We start from the raw sequence: 20510 nt of genomic DNA, 5'->3' as shown, positions 1-20510 counted from the left end.
TCACCATCTGGCAGTCGGAAGGATGAATCTGGGTATGGCGGATGCCAGGAGAACGCTACCTGCCCGACTGCATAGTGCCAGCTAAAGTTTGGTGATGGAAAAATAATGGTCTGGGGTGGTTTTCATGGTTCGGGCTAGGCTCCTTAGTTCCAGTGAAGGGAAATCTTAATGCTACAGCATTCTAGACAATTCTGTGCTTCCGACTTTGTGGCAACAGTTTTGGGAAGCCCCTTTCCTCTTTCAGCATGACAATGCCTCCGTGCACAAAGCGAGGTCCATACAGAAATGGTTTGTTGAGATCGGTGTGGAAGAACTTGACTGGCTTGCACAGAGCCCTGACCTCAACCCCATAGGACACCTTTGGCCTAATCGCCCAACATCAGTGCCTGACCTCACTAATGCGCTTGTGGCTGAATGGAAGCAATTCCCTGCAGCAATGTTCCAACATCTAGTGGAAAGCCTTCCCAGAAGAGTGGAGGCTGTTATGGCAGCAAAGGAGGGACCAAATATATATTAATGCCCATGATTTTGGAATGAGATGTTCGACGAGCAGGTATCCACATACTTTTGGTCATGTAGTGTACTTTTGGAGATTGAGTGTATTTTCCTTATTGTCATTACATGGTTTAATAATTACATCACACAAGACATGTACAAAACTTTTATTCAGCAGACTTGTATTTTCCAAACCCACCTTATAAGTAGACAATATGACACACAAACTCTTTACCTCACGAGCGAATGGTTATAACGATGCTGCTATAACTGCTATAACTTAAGCAACTGACCATCTCCATTGTTTAAACATTAGTTCCTTCTTGGGAAGGAACCAATTTAGGCAGGAACTTCTATTTCTCTGAAGTAGAGTAGAATAGGCAACAGTTTGCTTGTCCTGGATCTTATGAGGTTGGCCTTAGATGTGTTAAATATGTTGCGCTTTCCAAATCGGAGCCCAAACGGGTTGAAGTTGAATTTGCTGGTCCGAGTTAAACGATGTTTGCAGATAATGTGTCGCTGGTCTTCATCACTCTCTTTCAAAAGGTAACAAAGGTTCGCATCGTCAGGTAAATTCGGACTGACAACCTTGCTTCTCATCACAACAGAGTGCCCCTCTTGCGCCTTAGCAGGTGTATGTCCTGAGAAAAGAGAGAGCATCAAATTATAAAATCGAATTTTCTTTTATTACTTTTGGATATTAAAAAGTTTGGCTCAGGACATTATGAGAAGAAAATGAACCTATAAGAAATCAAAAAGTAATTAGACTATATCAAATCAAGAAATTACCTGGGATATCCGTCCACCCAAATCCTGGAGTTGGAGTCCCCCATGTTCCATACTGGCGAATTATCGCACAAACCAGGAAAAATGCCAGCATTCTCATTCTGTCAAAATCCAAGTGATCACACTTCGCATCCAACCAATGCAGCAAGAAACAATATGTGGTCATCGACACTAAGCTGTCTGTCTTTGATGCATGACGTGTATTCTCTGCCTTTTATATTTCCGTCTGTATGCACCGGATTGTTGGGAGCGAGATGACAGTGGATGAGTAGCGTTCGCGGCGCTGTCCACTGTTTAGTGGTGTTGAATAATTCATTACCTTCTAGGAAATGTTGACATTCCGCGCCATGGGATGACTTTTCTCTGAAAATGTTACTGTCAGATGTGGTCATTGTTGAATTGATGCAGTTTGCTAGAGTGCATGAGAGGTTTGAGGGATATGGGAAGATTTTGGCCAGCAGAGACATCCATATAAATTACTTCACCCATGATTGATTCTTGTTGGGCCATCAGAAGTGGATGCATTCTATTTGACCAACATTCAACCCCATGCTTAAAACACAACTCATTCAGGATGCATGGGGGTGCCAAGTGTTTGCAAAGCCAACACAACATATGGGGACTATTTCTGGGAATGAAACCCAGATTATTTAATGAGAAATTATGCCATATACCACCAATATGCCTACCTATAGGCTAAACCACCTATAGGCTAGGCAATATTGAGAAATAGGACTATGGGGGTGCCAAGCAAAAATTAAGCAGGAAGCACCAGTGACTCGGTCTATAAAAAAGTGCTCAGATGAAGCAGATGCTAAACTACAGGACTGTTTTGCTATCACAGACTGGAATATATTCGCGATTCTTCTGATGCCGATTCTTCCGAGAAGTATACCATATCAGTCACTGGCTTTATCAATAAATACATTGAGGACATTGTCCCCACAGTGACTGTACGTACATACCCCAACCTTAAGCCATGGATTACAGGCAAAATTCGCACTGAGCTAAAGGGTAGAGCTGCCGCTTTCAAGGAGAGGGACTCTAACCCGGAAGCTTATAAGAAATCCTGCTATGCCTTCCGACGAACCATCAAACAGGCAAAGCGTACTACGACGCTCGTCGGATGTGGCAGGGCTTGCAAACTATTACAGACTACAAAGGGAAGCACAGCCAAGAGCTGCCCAGTGACACAAGCCTACCAGACGAGCTAAATAACTTTGATGCTCGCTTTGAGGCAAGTAACACTGAAACATGCATCAGATGTTCCAAGCTCGCAGCAGCCGATGTGAGTAAGACCTTTAAACAGGTCAACATTCACAAGGCCGCTGGGGTAGACGATTTACCAGGATGTGTACTCCTAGCATACGCTGACCAACTGGCAAGTGTCTTCACTGACATTTTCAACCTTTCCCTGTCTGAGTCTGTAATACCAACATGTTTCAAGCAGACCACCATAGTCCCTGTTCCCAAGAATACTAAGGCAACCTGCCTAAATGACTACCGACCCGTAGCACTCACGTCTGTAGCCATGAAGTGCTTTGAAAAGCTGGTCATTGCTCACACCATTATCCCAGAAACCCTAGACCCACTCCAATTTGCATACCGCACCAACAGATCGACAGAGGATGCAATCTCTATTACATGCCACACTGCCCTTTCCCACCTGGACAAAAGGAACACCTATGTGAGAATGCTATTCATTGATTACAGCTCAGTGTTCAACACCATAGTGCCCTCAAAGCTCTAAGCTAAGGACCCTGGGACTAAACACCTCCCTCTGCAACTGGATCCTGGACTTCATGACATCCACCCCCAGGTGGTAAGGGTAGGTAACAACACATCCGCCACGCTGATCCTCAACACGGGGGCCTCTCAGGGGTGCATACTCAGTCCCCTCCTGTACTCCCTGTTCATTCATGACTGCACGGCCTGGCACAACTCCAACACCATCATTAAGTTTGCTGATGACACAACATTGGTAGGCCTGATCACCGAGAACAATGAGACAGCCTACAGCCTATAGGAGGTCAGAGACCTGACCGTGTGGTGCCAGGACAACCTCTCCCTCAACGTGATCAAGACAAAGGAGATGATTGTGGACTACAAGAAAATGAGGACCGAGCACGTCCCCATTTTCATCGACAGGGCTGTAGTGTGTAGTGTAGCAGGTTGACAGCTTCAAGTTTCTTGGCGTCCACATCACCAACAAACTAACATGGTCCAAGCACACCAAGACAGTCATGAAGAGGGCATGACAAAACCTATTCCCACTCAGGAGACTGAAAAGATTTGGCATGGGTCCTCAGATCCTGAAAAGGTTTTACAGCTGCACCATCGAGAGCATCCTGACTGTTTGCATCACTGCCTGGTATGGCAACTGCTCGGCCTCCGACTGCAAGGCACTACAGAGGGTAGTGCGTACGGCCCAGTACATCACCGGGGCCAAGCTTCCTGGCATCCAGGACTTCTATACCAGGCGGTGTCAGAGGAAGGCCCTAAAAATTGTCAAAGACTCCAGCCACTCTAGTCATAGACTGTTCTCTCTGCTACCGCACGGCAAGCGGTACCGGAGCGCCAAGTCTAGGTCCAAGAGGCTTTGTAACAGCTTCTACTCCCAAGCCATAAGACTGCTGAACAGCTAATCAAATGCCTACCCAGATTTTTTGCATTGCCCCCCCCTACGCTTCTGCTACTCTCTGTTATTATCTATGCATAGCCACTTTAATTACTCTACCTACATGTACATAATTACCTCAATTACCTTGACACCGGTGCCCCCCGCACATTGACTCTGTACCGGTACCCCCTGAATAAAGCCCCACTATTGTTATTTACTGCTGCTCTTTTATTATTAGTTATTCTCATCTTTTACTTTTTGGGGGGATTTTCTTAAAACTGCATTGTTGGTTAAGGGCTTGTTAGTAAGCATTTCACTGTAAGGTCTACACCTGTTGTATTCGGCGCAAGTGACAAATAAAATTTGATTTGATTTTGATGCGCTTGAAAAGGCTACATGGACTGAACATGGATTAAGAGCGAGGTCAGGTTTCAATGTGTGGATACACTACACAGCCCTAACACTTGGCTGTCACTGAATGAGGAGGAGCAAAGTTCAAGCAAACATTGCGTCACGTATAGCCTTCTGCGTGATCATTAGCAGGAAGTAACTGTAGTCTTACCTAGGTTTTGTTTTTGTCGCAATGAGATTTTCCCTAACATAAACTATTGTTTCAAAACAAAAGTGTAATTTGTGTAATTATTTAGGCTATTGTAATTAATGTCGAGGTCCCTCTATTGCAGACATATGATATGCATGATAATAAAACTCCAGTAGGCCTAATATAGTCTACATCGCCAAAATAAGGAACCGTAGCCCTTTAAATAGTAGGGTCAAATTCATAATATAAATAATAAACATTTGCATTTTTATGTAAAAAATACAATATCCAAACGTGAATGAGTATTTTTTATATCATGAATTTGGCGTCCTGTTTAAGGTTAGGGAAACCACAGAATAATGACTGTAAAACTTTGATTTATAATTTATGTAGGATCTTAATTTTTGATCACTCTTTTGTTGCTGAGAATTGTCCTGCATAGAAGGAAATGCAAACTTGTGGTGTATTTGAGTTTTAAAAAGGCTTCGAAAGTTTGTAATTTCCAGTAACGAAAAACGTATCAACCCCCATAAAAATTTCCATTCATTATAATCCACATAATAATTCTTATTTCCTATTGCTGCAGGATTATTTTCCTGCTGTAGCAAACTGGCTCAAATGAAGATCCTATATCTGTATATTCTCCACTTTTGCTCACTATTGGCTTTGTCAAAACATTACTCTTGATGTCTGTGTGTGGACTTCAGTCCCGTGCATGCAGCCAGGGAATGTTGACTTTCTGTTCAAAGACGAGGGTCAGATTCAATCACAAAAAGTAGGACAGTGGACAGTGGACTTCTAGGAGTGACAAACTGGGACCATGGGATGTGTGTTGCATCCTCTTCTGAGTTCAAGTGAACTCCAGTGGGATATTCAGATGTGAGAAGATAGACAGTTTACAGTTGAACCTACAGAGGAGAGGACCAACACACTGAGAGAGCATCAGTGGCACTTACCTTTTCTTGCCCCTGACCCGTTCCTTATCCATGACGTCACATGACGTCTGCCTCTGCGGGATGACAAAGTTCTACCTGTAGACGACCTGCTCTTGTTTGAGTTAGCCTGGGAGGTTACTAATAAATGTTAGTATTACCTGACTGAGAATGATCTGCATGGAGATAGACAATTCACTGTAAAGTTTCTAATGGTCTTGGTTCCCTCCTCAGTTTTGTGTCCCTCCTCAGTAAATGTTATAGTGACAGTGGATGCAATGTTGTATGTATTGTCTACAGATGCCATTGATGATCTTGCAATTTTAATAGTACATCACTTATTTTAGGCAATGTTACTACTTTTGTGTAAAGATGGGTTGCAGTGAAGTGTACAAATATGGAGCAACTCTTAAAGAGTTCATGACCCCTGGATTATTGGTCCAGATTGGTCAGATATGGGATACTATCATGATTGAGAGGATCATCTTAAAATTCCTCTGGAGCTGTGACAGTTTAGCCTAATGCCAGTGTCACTTGTCATCTTCATTTTGCTAAATATGGTCATCTTTGAATCTTTGGTCCCAAAAGAGCAAATGTTGAAAAATTTTGAAAATACAGTGTGATTGGAGAATATTAACTGTCTCACTGTCTGAACTGTTAGACATTTAATTGAAGATAAATACACAATCTCTGTCAAATACATATGTCTTAATGTTGTTTGTGTAACAGGATGTGTGAACCATATGAACTATGGTTATATAAACTATATGAACCTTAACCTTACTGGCAAAATAAACGTGTGTTCCTGGAAAATAGACTAAACTAGACATGAGAGTCCCAATGATCATAGAAACAATGTACTTTTTGTAGTATAGGGCTCTTCAGTTCTGTGTACTGTATATGGACAGATCTGTTGTCTGAGTCTATCCTGTTGTTGTGAAGAGTTCAGAGGTCATCCACGTATGCAGTGTTGGGGATTAGTGAACTACTGTATATGTAGTCAACTAGTTCAACCCACAAAGCTCATAACTAAGCTAAGTACCCTGAGACTAAACACCTCCCTCTGCAACTGGATCCGGGACATCCTGACCGGGCGCCCCCGGGTGGTAAGGGTAGGCAACAACACATCTGCCACGCTGATCCTCAACACGGGGCCACTCAGGGGTGGTGCTTAATCCCCTCCTGTACTCCCTGTTTACCCACGACTGCGTGGTGAGACAGCCTATAGGGAGGAGGCCAGAGACCTGGCAGTGTGGTGCCAGGACAACAACATCTCCCTCAATGTGAGCAAGACAAAGGAGAAGATCGTGGACTACAGGAAAAGGAGTGCCGAACACGCCCCATTCACATCGACAGGGCTGTAGTTGAGCAGGTCGAGAGTTTCAAGTTCCTTGGTGTCCACATCACCAACAAACTATCATGGTTCAAACACACCAAGAAAGTTGTGAAGAGGGCACGACAACGCCTTTTCCCCTTCAGGAGACTGAAAAGATTTGGCATGGGTCCCCAGATCCTCAAAAAGACCTACAGCTGCACCATCGAGAGCATCCTGACCAGTTGCATCACTGCCTGGTATAGCAACTGCTCGGCATCTGACCGTAAGGCGCAACAGAGTGTAGTGAGTACAGCCCAGTACATCACTGGGGCCAAGCTTCCTGCATCCAGGACCTGTATACTAGGCGGTGTCAGAGGAAGGCCAAAAAATTGTCAAAGACTCCAGTCACCCTAGTCATAGACTGTTCTCTCTGCTACCGCATGGCAAGCGATCCCAGCGCGCCAAGTCTAGGTCCAAAAGGCTCCTTAACAGCTTCTACCCCCAAGCCATAAGACTGCTGAACAATTACTCGAATGGCCACCCAGACTATTTGCATTGACCCCCCTTTTGTTTTTACACTGCTGCTACTCGCTGTTTATTATCTATGCATAGTCACTTGACTCCTTCCTACATGTACAAATTACCTCAACTAACCTGTACCTCCGCACATTGACTCTGTACCGGTACCCCTTGTATATAGCCTCATTCTTGTTATTTTATTGTGTTACTTTTTTACATTATTTACTTTAGTTTATTTAGTAAATATTTTTTGAACTCTATTTTCGTAAAAAGTAGTTTGGACGTAGTGAAGTAATTGGTAGCTTGGTAACTTGGTAAACTATATTTTAAGAGTAGCTTCCCCAACACTGCTTATCATGTATGTGTATTTGGCATCAGGGAAACGTCTTATGCACCTATCATGGTGTGCAAACGTAATACAGGGGTTTCTGATTGTTGATGGTCCTCTTCACAAATATTTGACTGTAGCTTATCTTTTACGCAGCATTTTCAAATTTATTTTGTTATTTATATCATGGTCTTTGTTTTTGTTAATTCCAGACTATTAATCGTGCAAAATACACAATATCATGCAGAACTATATCTTAATATGTGGACACACTCACCTCCCCTCATGTGTGTCACAAGTTAGAAGGTTTGACTCTCATGTATGTTATATATTTTTCCTCCAGTTGATGGGATCTACACAGTGATCCAGACCAAGGCCAAGATAACAGTGGATGAACGGGGGGGAGAACTTATTCATGATGGGGCCGTTTTCCGAACACAATTTCAAGACCCAGGTGGAGCAGTGTGAGCTCCCAAACCCAGCCATCAAGAAAGCTATGGGCCCCTTATTGACAACGGCTGCCTGGTACTCTACTACAGATTTATTACATCATCTTATTTTCTATTCTATTCTATAGGTGTGACATGCAAGTGGAGAATACACAATCCTGTAGTAGTACTTTCTGTCCAGAAGAGGGCAGCCATGCACTTCTACAGAAGTAGGCCTACACCGTTAACGCCAATGGAGTTAAATAGAGATGATGAGTCCACAAGTTGGCAGACAAACACCATCTCCAGGATCAGAGACAAACAAATACATCAGCAGCTTCAGAAACTATTATTTAGTAGTATTTCAGCTTTGCCCCATGTGTTTGATACTGTGATTGTGGGTTTCGTGTTGGTTGGTACTGTCTTCTAGAACCACACATATCGTCCATTTCCATTTCCATTTACATCATTTAGCAGACGCTCTTATCCAGAGCGACTTACAAATTGGTGCATTCACCTTATGATATCCAGTGGAACAACCACTTTACAATAGTACATCTATATCTTTTTTTGGGGGGGGGTTAGAAGGATTACTTAATCCTATCCCAGGTATTCCTTAAAGAGGTGGGGTTTCAGGTGTCTCCGGAAGGTGGTGATTGACTCCGCTGTCCTGGCGTCGTGAGGGAGCTTGTTCCACCATTGGGGTGCCAGAGCAGCGAACAGTTTTGACTGGGCTGAGCGGGAACTGTGCTTCCGCAGAGGTAGGGAGGCGAGCAGGCCAGAGTTGGATGAACGCAGTGCCCTTCTTTGGGTGTAGGGACTGATCAGAGCCTGAAGGTACGGAGGTGCCTTATGTTGGGATTATACTGTATGTTTTAGGTGTACTTTGGGCGCTGGCTGATCGAGGGCAGTCCCTATGTGATCCTATTTGACACGGGGTCAGCAGCCTGGAACCTGGACCGATGGAAGGGGGATCTGTGGGACACCTGTGGTATCGATATGCCCGCCCATGACAGTGAGGCAAACGTTTTTGGATCCATGGTTGCCTGGTTCTTTAAAGAGGTAATTTGTCAGCTTGATAAGGATGCTGTGAAAAATACTCGGAAAGAGGTTTAAAGATTGCTGTATGGGTTTGTTTTTTGAAGTCAAGAATATCTGCTTGATGTGAATATCTTAATGTCAGATACCTTTAAAAAAAAGATATACAGTAGCCTACTTCTTTTTACTCAAAACATATTCACCCTCTTGGGTAATATGAGATTATAGAGCTAATCATCAGTAATTCGTTGCTTTCATTCCTATTTAACTGACCAGCTTGGAGACTCGCCCAATGTCCTCGACCATTTCCAAGAGTGGCAGGCAGGGGGAAGACTTATTCTCTGTCGCTCGCGGAAGATTCCCTTTGCAACCATCATCACAACCCATTCCACTCTGTTGGGACAATACCTCTGTGCCGGAAATGTGGACTTCTACAACAAATTGGACAAGGTAAAGAGGCCACACACGCACGCACGCACGCACACACACACACACACACACACACACACACACACACACACACACACACACACACACACACACACACACACACACACACACACACACACACACACACACACACACACACACACACACACACACACACAAACCTATAAACTTTCGTTATTGAAATTCCTCACTAACTTTTTCAGCTTTAACAATGTTGGGGTAATAATACGTTAAGCATTGTTTGTCTCTCCCGTGCGTCAGTGAGCTATAGGTCTGTGGCTTTGTTATTCAAATGCCTCACAAAATGTTTTGCTCATCACAGAGTCAGGTGTTTTTGTTAGATTTAGAGTTTCTCCCAGTGTCTCCCCTGTGTGTCAGTAAGCTATGGGTCTGTGTTGTGTTTGCGCTGGTGTATGGAACTGTAATTGGCCCTCAGGCTAAGTGTAAAAAGGTCATTGTGGGCCTAAAGGTCATTCACTGGGCAGGCTGAGTAATTGACAGCAGCTTCTCATTATGGAGAGGAAGAGGAAGCCTCCTCCTCGCTGGCAGACAGGAGACTCAAGGGAGATCCCACTTCAAACATTTGTCAAACTCTAAATGAACCCCATAGCCCCAATAATAGTTAGTGTAGAACATTTGAAAGAGTTTTATTCACAGGTTTCATTCACTATTTAACTGATATTTACTTAGAATGTGAATGACAATTGGTAATTACACAATAGTTATCTTAATAATGACCTATTAATGACTCTTGTGTTGATTTCTGATGTGCCCCTGTCAGTTCAACATCGACCAGGAAGCTGGTGAGAGGCAGATCTACCATTGCTACTGTCTGGAGAGAACTGCTGTCCACTGTGCCCATGTCTTTGCAACTGTACTTTACAACTGTACTCCTATTGAACATAAAGTGACAGAGCAGGGATATTTGATATTGAAGTAGGCTGGGTTTCTCTCTGTCTACTGTACAGATATGGTGATGCCGAACAGATTGAACATCAAGAAGTTCTCAGCCATGCACGAGTTCCCAGAACCTTCACTCCACTAACCAGGGTCGGATTCAGGAATTTATCAGGGGACACTTCTATGGGTAATAATTAAGTCCTTATTATGTTTTCAAGTTTGTTATCCAATATACTGCTAACTACAGTACCAGTCAAAAGTTTAGACACACCTACTCATTCAAGGGTTTTTCTTTATTTTTTACTATTTTCTACATTGTAGAATAATAGTGAAGACATCAAAACTATGAAATAACACATATGGAATCATGTAGTAACCAAAAAAGTGTTAAACAAATCAAAATATATTTTTTATTTGAGATTCTTTGTAACGGCTGTCGTAGAGAGGGGACCAAAGCGCAGCGTGTTGATTGCTCATGATGAATATTTATTTTAACTCAGAACACTAAAGAAAAAATAACAAAGCGAAAACGCACAGTTCTGTCAGGTACAGAAAACTAAACAGAAGACAACTACCAACAAACACAGGTGGAAAAAAAACCCTACTTAAGTATGATCTCCAATTAGAGACAACGAGGACCAGCTGCCTCTAATTGGAGATCATCCCAAAAACAACAACATAGAAATAGAAAACTAGAACTTAAACATAGAAATACAAAACATAGAAAAACACAAAACACCCCCTGTCACGCCCTGACCTACTCTACCATAGAAAATAACATCTTACTATGGTCAGGACGTGACATTCTTTAAAGTAGCCACCCTTTGCCTTGATGATAGCTTGCACACTCTTGGCATTCTCTCAACCAGCTTCACCTGTAATGCTTTTCCAACAGTCTTTAAGGAGTTCCCACATATGCTGAGCACTTGTTGGCTGCTTTTCCTTCACTCTGCCATCAACTCATCCCAAACCATCTCAATTGGGTTGAAGTCAGGTGATTTTGGAGGCCAGGTCATCCGATGCAGCACTCCATCACTCCTTCTTGGTGAAATAGCATTTACACAGCCTGGATGTGTATTTTGGGTCATTGTCGTGTTGACGTATTGCTGCAGAATGCTGCGGTAGCCATGCTGGTTAAGTGTGCCTTGAATTCTAAATAAATCACTGACAGTGTCACCAGCAAAGCAACCCCACACCATCACACCTCCTCCTCCATGCTTCATTGTGGGAACCACACATGCGGAGATCATCCGTTAACCTACTCTGCATCTCACAAAGACGAGGCGGTTGGAACCAAAACTCTCAAGTTTGGACTCATCAGACCAAAGGACAGATTTACACCGGTCTGATGTCCATTGTTCGTGTTTCTTGGCCCAAGCAAGTTTCTTCTTCTTATTGGTGTCCTTTAGTAGTGGTTTCTTTGCAGAAATTTGTCCATTAAATTCTTGGGCGGCAGGTAGGCTGGTGGTTAGACCGTTGGACTAGTAACCGAAAGGTTGTAAGATCGAATCCCCGAGCTGACACGGTAAAAACATATGTCGTTCTGCCCCTGAACAAGGCAGTTAACCCACTGTTCCTAGGCTGTCATTGAAAATAAGAATTTGTTCTTAACTGACTTGCCTAGTAAAATGAAGGCCTGATTCACGCATTCTCCTCTGAACAGTTGATGTTGACATGTGTCTGTTACTTGAACTCTGTGAAGCATTTACTTGGGTTGCAACTGTAATGAACTTATCCTCTGCAGCAGCAGTAACTCTGGGTCTTCCTTTCCTGTGGCGGTCCTTATGAGAGCCAGTTTCATCATAGCGCTTGATGGTTTTTGCGACTGCACTTGAAGAAACGTTCAAAGTTCTTGACAGTTCCCGTATTGAATGACCTTCATGTCTTAAAGTAATGATGGACTGTCATTTCTCTTTGCTTATTTGAGCTGTTCTTGCCATAATATGGACTTGGTCTTTTAGTAAATAGGGCTATATTCTGTATATCACCCATACCTTGTCACAACACAACTGATTGGCTCAAGCATTAAGAAGGAAATAAATTCCACAAATTAACTTTTAACTTTTAACACTTGTTAATTGAAATGCATTCCGGATGACTACCTCATGAAGCTGACTGAGAGAATGCCAAGAGTGTGCAAAGCTGTCATCAAGGCAAAGGGTGGCTACTTTGAAGAATCTCAAATATAAAATATATTTTGATTTGTTTAACACTTTTTTGGTTACTACATGATCCCATATGTGTTATTTGATAGTTTTGATGTCCTCACTTTTATTCTACAATGTAATAAAAAAAATAATAATGGGCCTCTAATCAATACTGCACATCTACTGGTCTCTCTCAAAAGAAAATGACAGTTTAATCCTTAATTCTTCATTACATTTTACATTTACATCATTTAGCAGATGCTCTTATCCAGAGCGATTTACAAATTGGTGCATTCACCTTATGATATCCAGTGGAACAACCACTTTACAATAGTACATCTATATCTTTTTTGGGGGGAGGGTAGGGGGGGAGGGTTAGAAGGATTACTTAATCCTATCCCAGGTATTCCTTAAAGAGGTGGGGTTTCAGGTGTCTCCGGAAGGTAGTGATTGACTCCGCTGTCCTGGTGTCGTGAGGGAGTTTGTTCCACCATTGGGGTGCCAGAGCAGTGAACAGTTTTGACTGGGCTGAGCGGGAACTGTGCTTCCGCAGAGGTAGGGAGGCGAGCAGGCCAGAGTTGGATGAACGCAGTGCCCTTCTTTGGGTGTAGGGACTGATCAGAGCCTGAAGGTACGGAGGTGCCGTTCCCCTCACAGCTCCGTAGGCAAACACCATGGTCTTGTCATCTCATTTAAGCTTTTCACCTTCTCTCCCAGGTGCATAAGAATAACGTCAAAGTGGTGGTTTTCTTCATCATGCCAGCCAAGACCAACACCTTTAACGTGGAGATGCTGAAGGGACAGGCAAACAGCTCTGGTACGTCTATGCAACCCACAATGGTGCACCTCATGGAGTTCTGCAAAATGTCTGCAATATTAGCACCAAACATTTAATGAAAATAACATTCTCATTTGCATTCTTCTTAGAATTTTGCCTTGGAACTCGTGTTGCCAACATGGTTCCTATTAACATGTTAAATCTAAAACAGTTTGCTCATTATCTACTGTATGTATCTCTCTCTGACAGGGACGCTGTGAAAGATAAGTTTGGCAAGAGGCTTTACGAGGCTTTGTTAATGTAAGTCAATTAAAAACAATAAAAGAAAATATAGAGTCTCTCTTCCACCAGTGTATTCACCAGACCTGTACTGTATGTCATATCACCCCTCTATTTAGCAAGGAAATCCTTAGCAGGCTTTTGTTATGAATGAACTAAGGCTGCACTTCAAATCAAATCAAATGCTATTTGTCACATGCGCCGAATACAAGTGTAGACCTTACTGTGAAATGCTTACTTACAAGCCCTTAACAACAGTGCAGTTCAAGAAGAGTTAAGAAAATATTTACCAAATAAACTAAAATAAAAAAGAATAAAAAGTAACACAATAAAATAACAATAACGAGTCTATATACAGGGGGCACCAGTACCGAGTCAGTGTGCGGGGGTATAGGTTAGTTGAGGTAATTTGTACATGTAGGAAGGGGTGAAGTAACTACGCATAGATAATAAATGGCGAGTAGCAGCAGTGTACAAAACGAATGGGGGGGGGGGGGGTCAATTCATGCGGATGGTGTGTGACCTTTGGGTCTTCCACGTTACGAAAGTGTGGAACGAGCTTCCCTGTTAATGAAGGGCTTGTCCATGCGGGTTCTAATGTGATTACTTGAGTGTTGCTTTTCTGACCTGCTGATGACCTCATGATGTCTTCAGAGGAGACATCCCTGTATTGGACACCATCCTGGACAGAGACAACTTCACCATCATGAAGAGAGCCATCTATGCCACACAGGTAGGAGTTGGAGAGACAGATAATGTATGAAATATACTGAGGTAAAGGTTATAGAATAGAATAGCTGTAAGAAGTGCATTATACACAGTAATAAAGCCATTAAGTGTTAGGTTGTTGAGAATGCTGACAGTCTCCATACAGTAGATTGGGTCAAGTCTACATTATGATTAAAAGACCGGCGTATAGACATTTGTATGATGAACATCAAATAAAACAGAGTTGGGGTGTGAGACAACCAGAGTGGTAGAAAGACAGAGAAAACTGGACAACAAGGTAATATGGCGATGTATCGTCCAGAGAATCCCCATACATTGTACCCTGCTGTTTTATGAATGGAGTAACTAAACATTGACGTGGTAGAATGGGCCTATAGGGTCAATGTGAGGTATGACCCTGTAAGATGATCAATTCAGAATGGGACTGGGGGATACCTGGTGCTAAAACCATGAATGAATGGACCCTGCAGTTATACAGCCCAGCGTGAATCATTGAACTGCCATAACACCAGGCCATGGGTCAATAGATTGGATGGTGTTGCAGTATTTAATAGCAAAGTGCCAATAACAATGGCGTTGTCACTTAGATTTATTCATGTCACATGTGTTTAGGCGTAAAATGATGACACAGGTGTTTGATTGGTGGACAGATTGTGGCCGTCGTTACTCTCACTGCCATTTGTGTTGACCCTGAGATGTACCCGTACAGAATTACTTGTCTGTCTGCACTTTTGCTGCATTCACACAGTGGTTAGGGTGACAAATGGCTTTGCATGTCTGCTAAGTTCTTACGCTTCAAAGCTGACGTGAGATGTAGCAGCCTGTTCACTTGTGACATGTTTTTAGCATTACTGTCTGTTCAGCAACTCTTTTACATGCACGTTCATATCTTCTGGGAGAAAGGCTTGTGTTTCTTTTGAGGGTAATCCCAAGAGAAGAGAATCATTAAATATCATTAGGTCAATGGATAGATATTCTCCTTCAGATCCATATTCCTGATGTCTACTCGTAAAGGTTATTAGTCATGGATCAGTGACTTATAGATGTTGATACGCGCCATGTTTACTGCTCAAGGCACGTGCACATTGATGACGCAGTCACAACACATGCACATGCATGCACGTACACAGCAACACACACACACACACACACACACACACACACACACACACACACACACACACACACACACACACACACACAAACACTCTGTACTCTGTCTGTTTCTCTCTCTGCAGAGACACACCCTTCCTCCAGTGACCACTCACAGCATGCGGGATGACGCCTCTGACCCCATCCTGGCCAACGTGAGACGCATCGGCCTCTTCGGCGCTCGCACTGACCGAGTCAAGGTATGCAGGATGTACGTTTGATGTCCATGTTTGTTTATGATAATGTTTTTGCCTCGTTTATTGTGTTAAACCAGTTGAAGAATTGTCTGGAGAAGGTCTGGCAGCCGAGACGTTGACAATATAAAAGATATCATAAAGGCTCATATGTGCATATGATAAGTAATACCGGTTGCCCCCCCCCCATAGAAAACCGCTTTCAATGTACTTAAAGGACTAAAATCAAAGAGAAAAGATGTGGAAAAGATAATGGACTTATACATTTTTCTATAATAACTTATCATTGTTGAGAATTTACAATCAACAAAATAAAAGCTAGACAATTAGGCCCCCATTGATTTGGTTATAATGTTTGAGCATAAGAACACAATATTAGCCATGTCAAAATGCGTAGAATTGTAGGAAATTAGCTTTAAAACTACTAAATGTTCTCTAACCTCCATGGCAAACTGTATAGAATTTCAGGAAATTGGCTTTAAAATTGCAATATTTTCTTTCAGCTCCATGGCAGGATGTGTGGAATTGCAGGAGATTAGCTTTGAAATCTTCTCTCTCCGCTGCCACGATAATGTGTTTTACTTATTCTTTAGTCTGTGTATGTATTTTCACCGCACAACACTTATGGTGGGTTGCGGCTCAAAAGACACTTCAATTGGTGGGTCACGAACAAAAAAAGTTTGGGAACCCCTGCATTAGAGTATACAGTATATGCCATTTAGCAGACACTTTTATCCTAAGTGACTTACAGTCATGCGTGCATAGATTTTACGTACGGTTGGTCCTGGAAATCGAACCCACTATCCTCGTGTTGCCAGCGCCATGCTCTACTAACTGAGCTACAGAGGACCCTTAGAGCATACAGTATAGCCAGTGTAGTGCTGATCTCTATATTTTATTCTAAATGGTACAAACAGACATGTTTCCTGATACTATCAGATAGTGTTCCACCCAGAGTTCCTGTCCTCCACCTGCCCCCTGCTTCCTATGGACAATGAGGAGTTTGTACGAGGCTGTCACCTGGGGGTCTTCCCTTCTTACTACGAGCCCTGGGGATACACACCAGGTGACCTGTCACACTTACACAGCCTGCAAACAAACTCCATCACTTTGGTTTTCTCTGGCTAATGTTTATATCATTGTTTTTGTGTATTCCTGTGTGTGGAGAGTTGCATGATGTGTGGGTGCACTATTATGCTGGAGTTGTTATTGTTCCCCAGCTGAGTGTACTGTGATGGGGGACACCCAGTGTGACCACCAACCTGTCTGGCTTCGTGGAGGAACATGTGTCAGACACCACAGCATGCGGTATGTACAGTACATGCGTATAGACCTCTCCAGTTTCATCACCAAATCAGTGCATAGTTTAAGTGACTTCTTATGGAAGAGCTCTGATATATTTTGGGAGTTCCCCCGAAACCCAGAAGAACAGAATGACTCTCTTTTTATCAGTGAAATTCAAACCCCTACTTCCTATCAGTCAGCAGTTTAGAATAGAATAAATACTCTATTTATAATAGAATGGAATACTTTATTCCTGCGTCTCACTGGTCCGTACCTGTCCCGCTCCTCTCAGGGATCTACATAATGGACCGGCAGTTCCGTTCGGCAGATGACTCGTGTAACCAGCTGACCCAGTTCATGTTCGGGTTCTGCCAACCAGTCCAGACGACAGCGCATCATCCACAGGAACCGCACAGAGAGGTTGTCGGAGAGACGTTTTCCAGAGACGTGAATAATTTCTCTCTCTCTCTCTCTCTCTCTCTCTCTGTGCCCCCCTCCCCTCGGCATCAGTGCACTCTACCCCCCACTACAGTGATGAGGAGGATGATGATGAAAAGCTATATGATGATGATAAGGAGGCAGAGCGGGACAGGCAGAACATCAAAGCCCCCTTTACTCTGGGTGTCACGCCCGAGGGCAAGAAGACACACCCAGGAGAGACTGCCAACTGAGAGATCTCTCGCTACTAGCCTGGGATGGCCAACCCTGGTCCTTGAGAGCTGCAGTAAGTGCAGGTTTTTGTTCCAGCCCAGAATGTACAATATTAGATCTGTTGTAGGGACACTGAGCCTTAAGCAGCTGTTACACAATTACCTATGTATAATTTCTAAGAGAAAATACCTATTATTTTGATGATAAAAGTCCCCTCACGCCCACAGGAAATGAGACATAAATAGTTTACTCAATAGTTATATATCAGGAATTGCATTGAGAGGTCTCTCTCTCTATAGCCTGGGATGGCCAACCCTAGTCCTGAGTACATTACTTATATGATCAGATACCCTTAGACAAGTGTTGCTATGAATTCAAAATAATTTTATTAAACATTGTATTAAATAATACATTGAAACATTTTCAGTGTAGCCATACTTAGAGTCCAGTGTTTTTCTCACATCGCATTAAATAGTCTACATCCAACAACAAGAGATCAACAGATGCAATAGATTAGAATGTTATCAACAATAATAAATACATTATAAAAATACATCAGAAGTACTCTCTTTTCCATGCCGGCAAGTCTTGAAAGTACAGTTGTTCAGGATTTTCTTCTCCTGAAACGAAAAAAGATAAGTGCAATTAATTTTATGGCAATTTCAAACCTATAGCTTGGATGTAGTTAAGGGAACCCGATGCCTGAATTAGCGCCTATTGAGGTGGGCTTCCTTGGATGTATCCTTAACCATTACTGTAGGCTGCAATATGACCCAACTCACCATCCTCCTTGGCTTGCTGCAGGAAATTGAGCAGGACTGTGGCTGCCTGGTTCACACTGAGTTTCTCTGTGTTTTGACTCCGAGTCTCTGAAAAGAGGATGTCATAACAGAGTAATGATAGGTAAAAGTAAAAGATGATCTTAAAATCTCAAATCACCCTATTCCCCATACAGTGCACTACTTTACAGAGCCATACTGTAGCAGAGACATACAAAATAAGAATATGTGCATACTGCCAAATACAAATGTATTGTATTTACCTAAATGTAATGTGTCATATACGTCTCCCTCTTTTCTGTCCTCGCTGATAAACCGCCGTCCCTCTGTAATAGCAACATACACACAGTTATGAAATACAATATATTTTAGTTGCATTCATAAATAAACATACATGATAAGGAAATAATAGACAACTTCAGAATTAAATTATAATGTTAATCCCTTTACGTTGCATATTATTTCCAATTATTCTCTGTGGAGGACATAAATGCAGAAATACATTTAAAAGGTATGTCAAAGGAATGCAAAGTATGATTAGGCTAATATAGGTAGTAGACATACGGGTGCCCTTGAGGTACAGCATTGCCTGAGGTGACCAATTTCTCCTCTGGAAACTGCCCTTCGGTGCGCTCCACGAATGGGAGACGAGCGTTACCAGAAGTAAAAGAGCAAGTGCATAAGCTGTAATAGTCCTCACACCCTGAAACAGTTCAAAGTAAAGTTATGCTGTATGAACAAGCAGACAATGTAAAACAAATATGCGTTCAAAATAAATGACAAGAAGGTAATCATTTGCATGTGCCATGCTCATCTCCATTCATAAAAACGCAAAGATCAAAATGTACCTCAACAGGCAACTTACCTTCATTGCGACGGAGAATATTAGGTCCCGGTAATGCCAGTAGAGATCCGGGCAGAAGTTGTGTGCCTTGGCAAACGTTATCCCTGTATTTATATTGGACTGGTGAGGGAGACCTCGTAGCCCACAGCGCAACGCGTTATGGATGTCAACAGCAATAGGTCATGTCAATTTGATGAAAGAGAGGTGGACTCCAAGCGCAGAGAGGGAATGCAGAGAGGAACCAATCAAATCAATTACTCACATTTTAATGTACACAATACACATTTTATGTATACAATTAGCTGCCAAAGGCAATCATAGATCTACAGTACCTTCAGAAAGTATTCACACCCCTAGACTTTTTACACATTTATTGTGTTACAAGGTGGGATTACAATGGATTTAATTGTCATTTTTTGTTAATGATCTACACAAAATACCCTGTAATGACAAAGTAAAAAAAAAAATCTAAAGTTTGTAAAAAATTCATGAAAAATAAAACAGTAATACAGTATATCTTCATTACATAAGTATTCAACCCACTGAGTCAATACGTGTTAGTAATTACAGCTGTGAGTCTTTCTGGGTCTCTAAGAGCTTTCAATACCTGGATTGTACAATATTTGCATATCAACATCTTTAAATTCTTCAAGCTCTGTCAAGTTGGTTGTTGATCTTTGTTAGACAGCCATTTTCAAGTCTTGCCATATATTTTCAAGACGATTTAAGTCAAAACTGTAGGAACATTAGATGTTGTTTTGGTAAACAACTCCAGTGTATATTTGGCCTTGTGTTTTAGGTTATTTTCTTGCTGAAAGGTGAATTTGTCTCCCAGTGTCTAATGGAAAGCAGACTGAACCAGGTTTTCCTCTAGGATTTTGCCTGTGCTGAGTTCTATTACATATATTTTTATCCCCCAAAAAATCCCTAATCCTTGCCGATGACAAGCATACACATAACATGAAGAAGCCACCACCATGCTTGAAAATATGAATAGTGGTACTCAGTGAGTTAGGAAGGACGCCTTAATCTTTGTAGTGATTGGGTATATTGATACACCATTCAAAGTGTATTGAATAACTTCACCATGCTCAAAGGGATATTCAATGTCTGTTTTTATGAGAAAAAAAATCCCATCGACCAATAGGTGCCCTTCTTAGAGAAACCTTCCTGGTCTTTGTGATTGTATCTGTGTTTAAGATTCACTGCTCAACTGAGGGACCTTACAGATAATGAATTGTATGTGTGGGGTACAGAGATGAGGTACTCATTCAAAAATAATGTACAAAATCTATTATTGCAAACAGTGAGTCCATGCAAC

The 20510-nt window shown here is 42.2% G+C and overlaps 2 protein-coding genes and 1 pseudogene across 2 annotated transcripts; 1 reads left to right on the top strand and 2 right to left on the bottom strand.

Annotated features, from left to right (window-relative positions):
- Positions 1–647: 647 nt before the first annotated feature.
- Positions 648–1570, bottom strand: kiss2 (kisspeptin 2). Its single transcript, XM_045721896.1, has 2 exons — positions 1285–1570; positions 648–1136 (listed from the first exon to the last, which is right to left on the bottom strand). The coding sequence occupies exons 1-2, from the start codon at positions 1445–1447 to the stop codon at positions 835–837; spliced, it is 465 nt and encodes a 154-aa protein (XP_045577852.1). The 5' UTR covers positions 1448–1570; the 3' UTR covers positions 648–834.
- Positions 1571–5157: 3587 nt separating this feature from the next.
- Positions 5158–17586, top strand: LOC106609092 (glycogen [starch] synthase, liver-like; annotated as a pseudogene).
- Positions 17587–17927: 341 nt separating this feature from the next.
- LOC106609159 (spexin prohormone 1-like) lies at positions 17928–19280 on the bottom strand. Its single transcript, XM_014207641.2, has 5 exons — positions 19211–19280; positions 18910–19048; positions 18609–18671; positions 18349–18435; positions 17928–18186 (listed from the first exon to the last, which is right to left on the bottom strand). Exons 1-5 carry the CDS (start codon positions 19214–19216, stop codon positions 18122–18124), a joined length of 360 nt encoding a protein of 119 aa, XP_014063116.1. The 5' UTR covers positions 19217–19280; the 3' UTR covers positions 17928–18121.
- Positions 19281–20510: the final 1230 nt, after the last annotated feature.

This window comes from Salmo salar, chromosome ssa07, assembly GCF_905237065.1.
Source record: "Salmo salar chromosome ssa07, Ssal_v3.1, whole genome shotgun sequence".
Taxonomy (NCBI): domain Eukaryota; kingdom Metazoa; phylum Chordata; class Actinopteri; order Salmoniformes; family Salmonidae; genus Salmo; species Salmo salar.
Note: the sequence above shows the minus strand (reverse complement) of the source record. Positions and strands in the feature narration are given on the sequence as shown.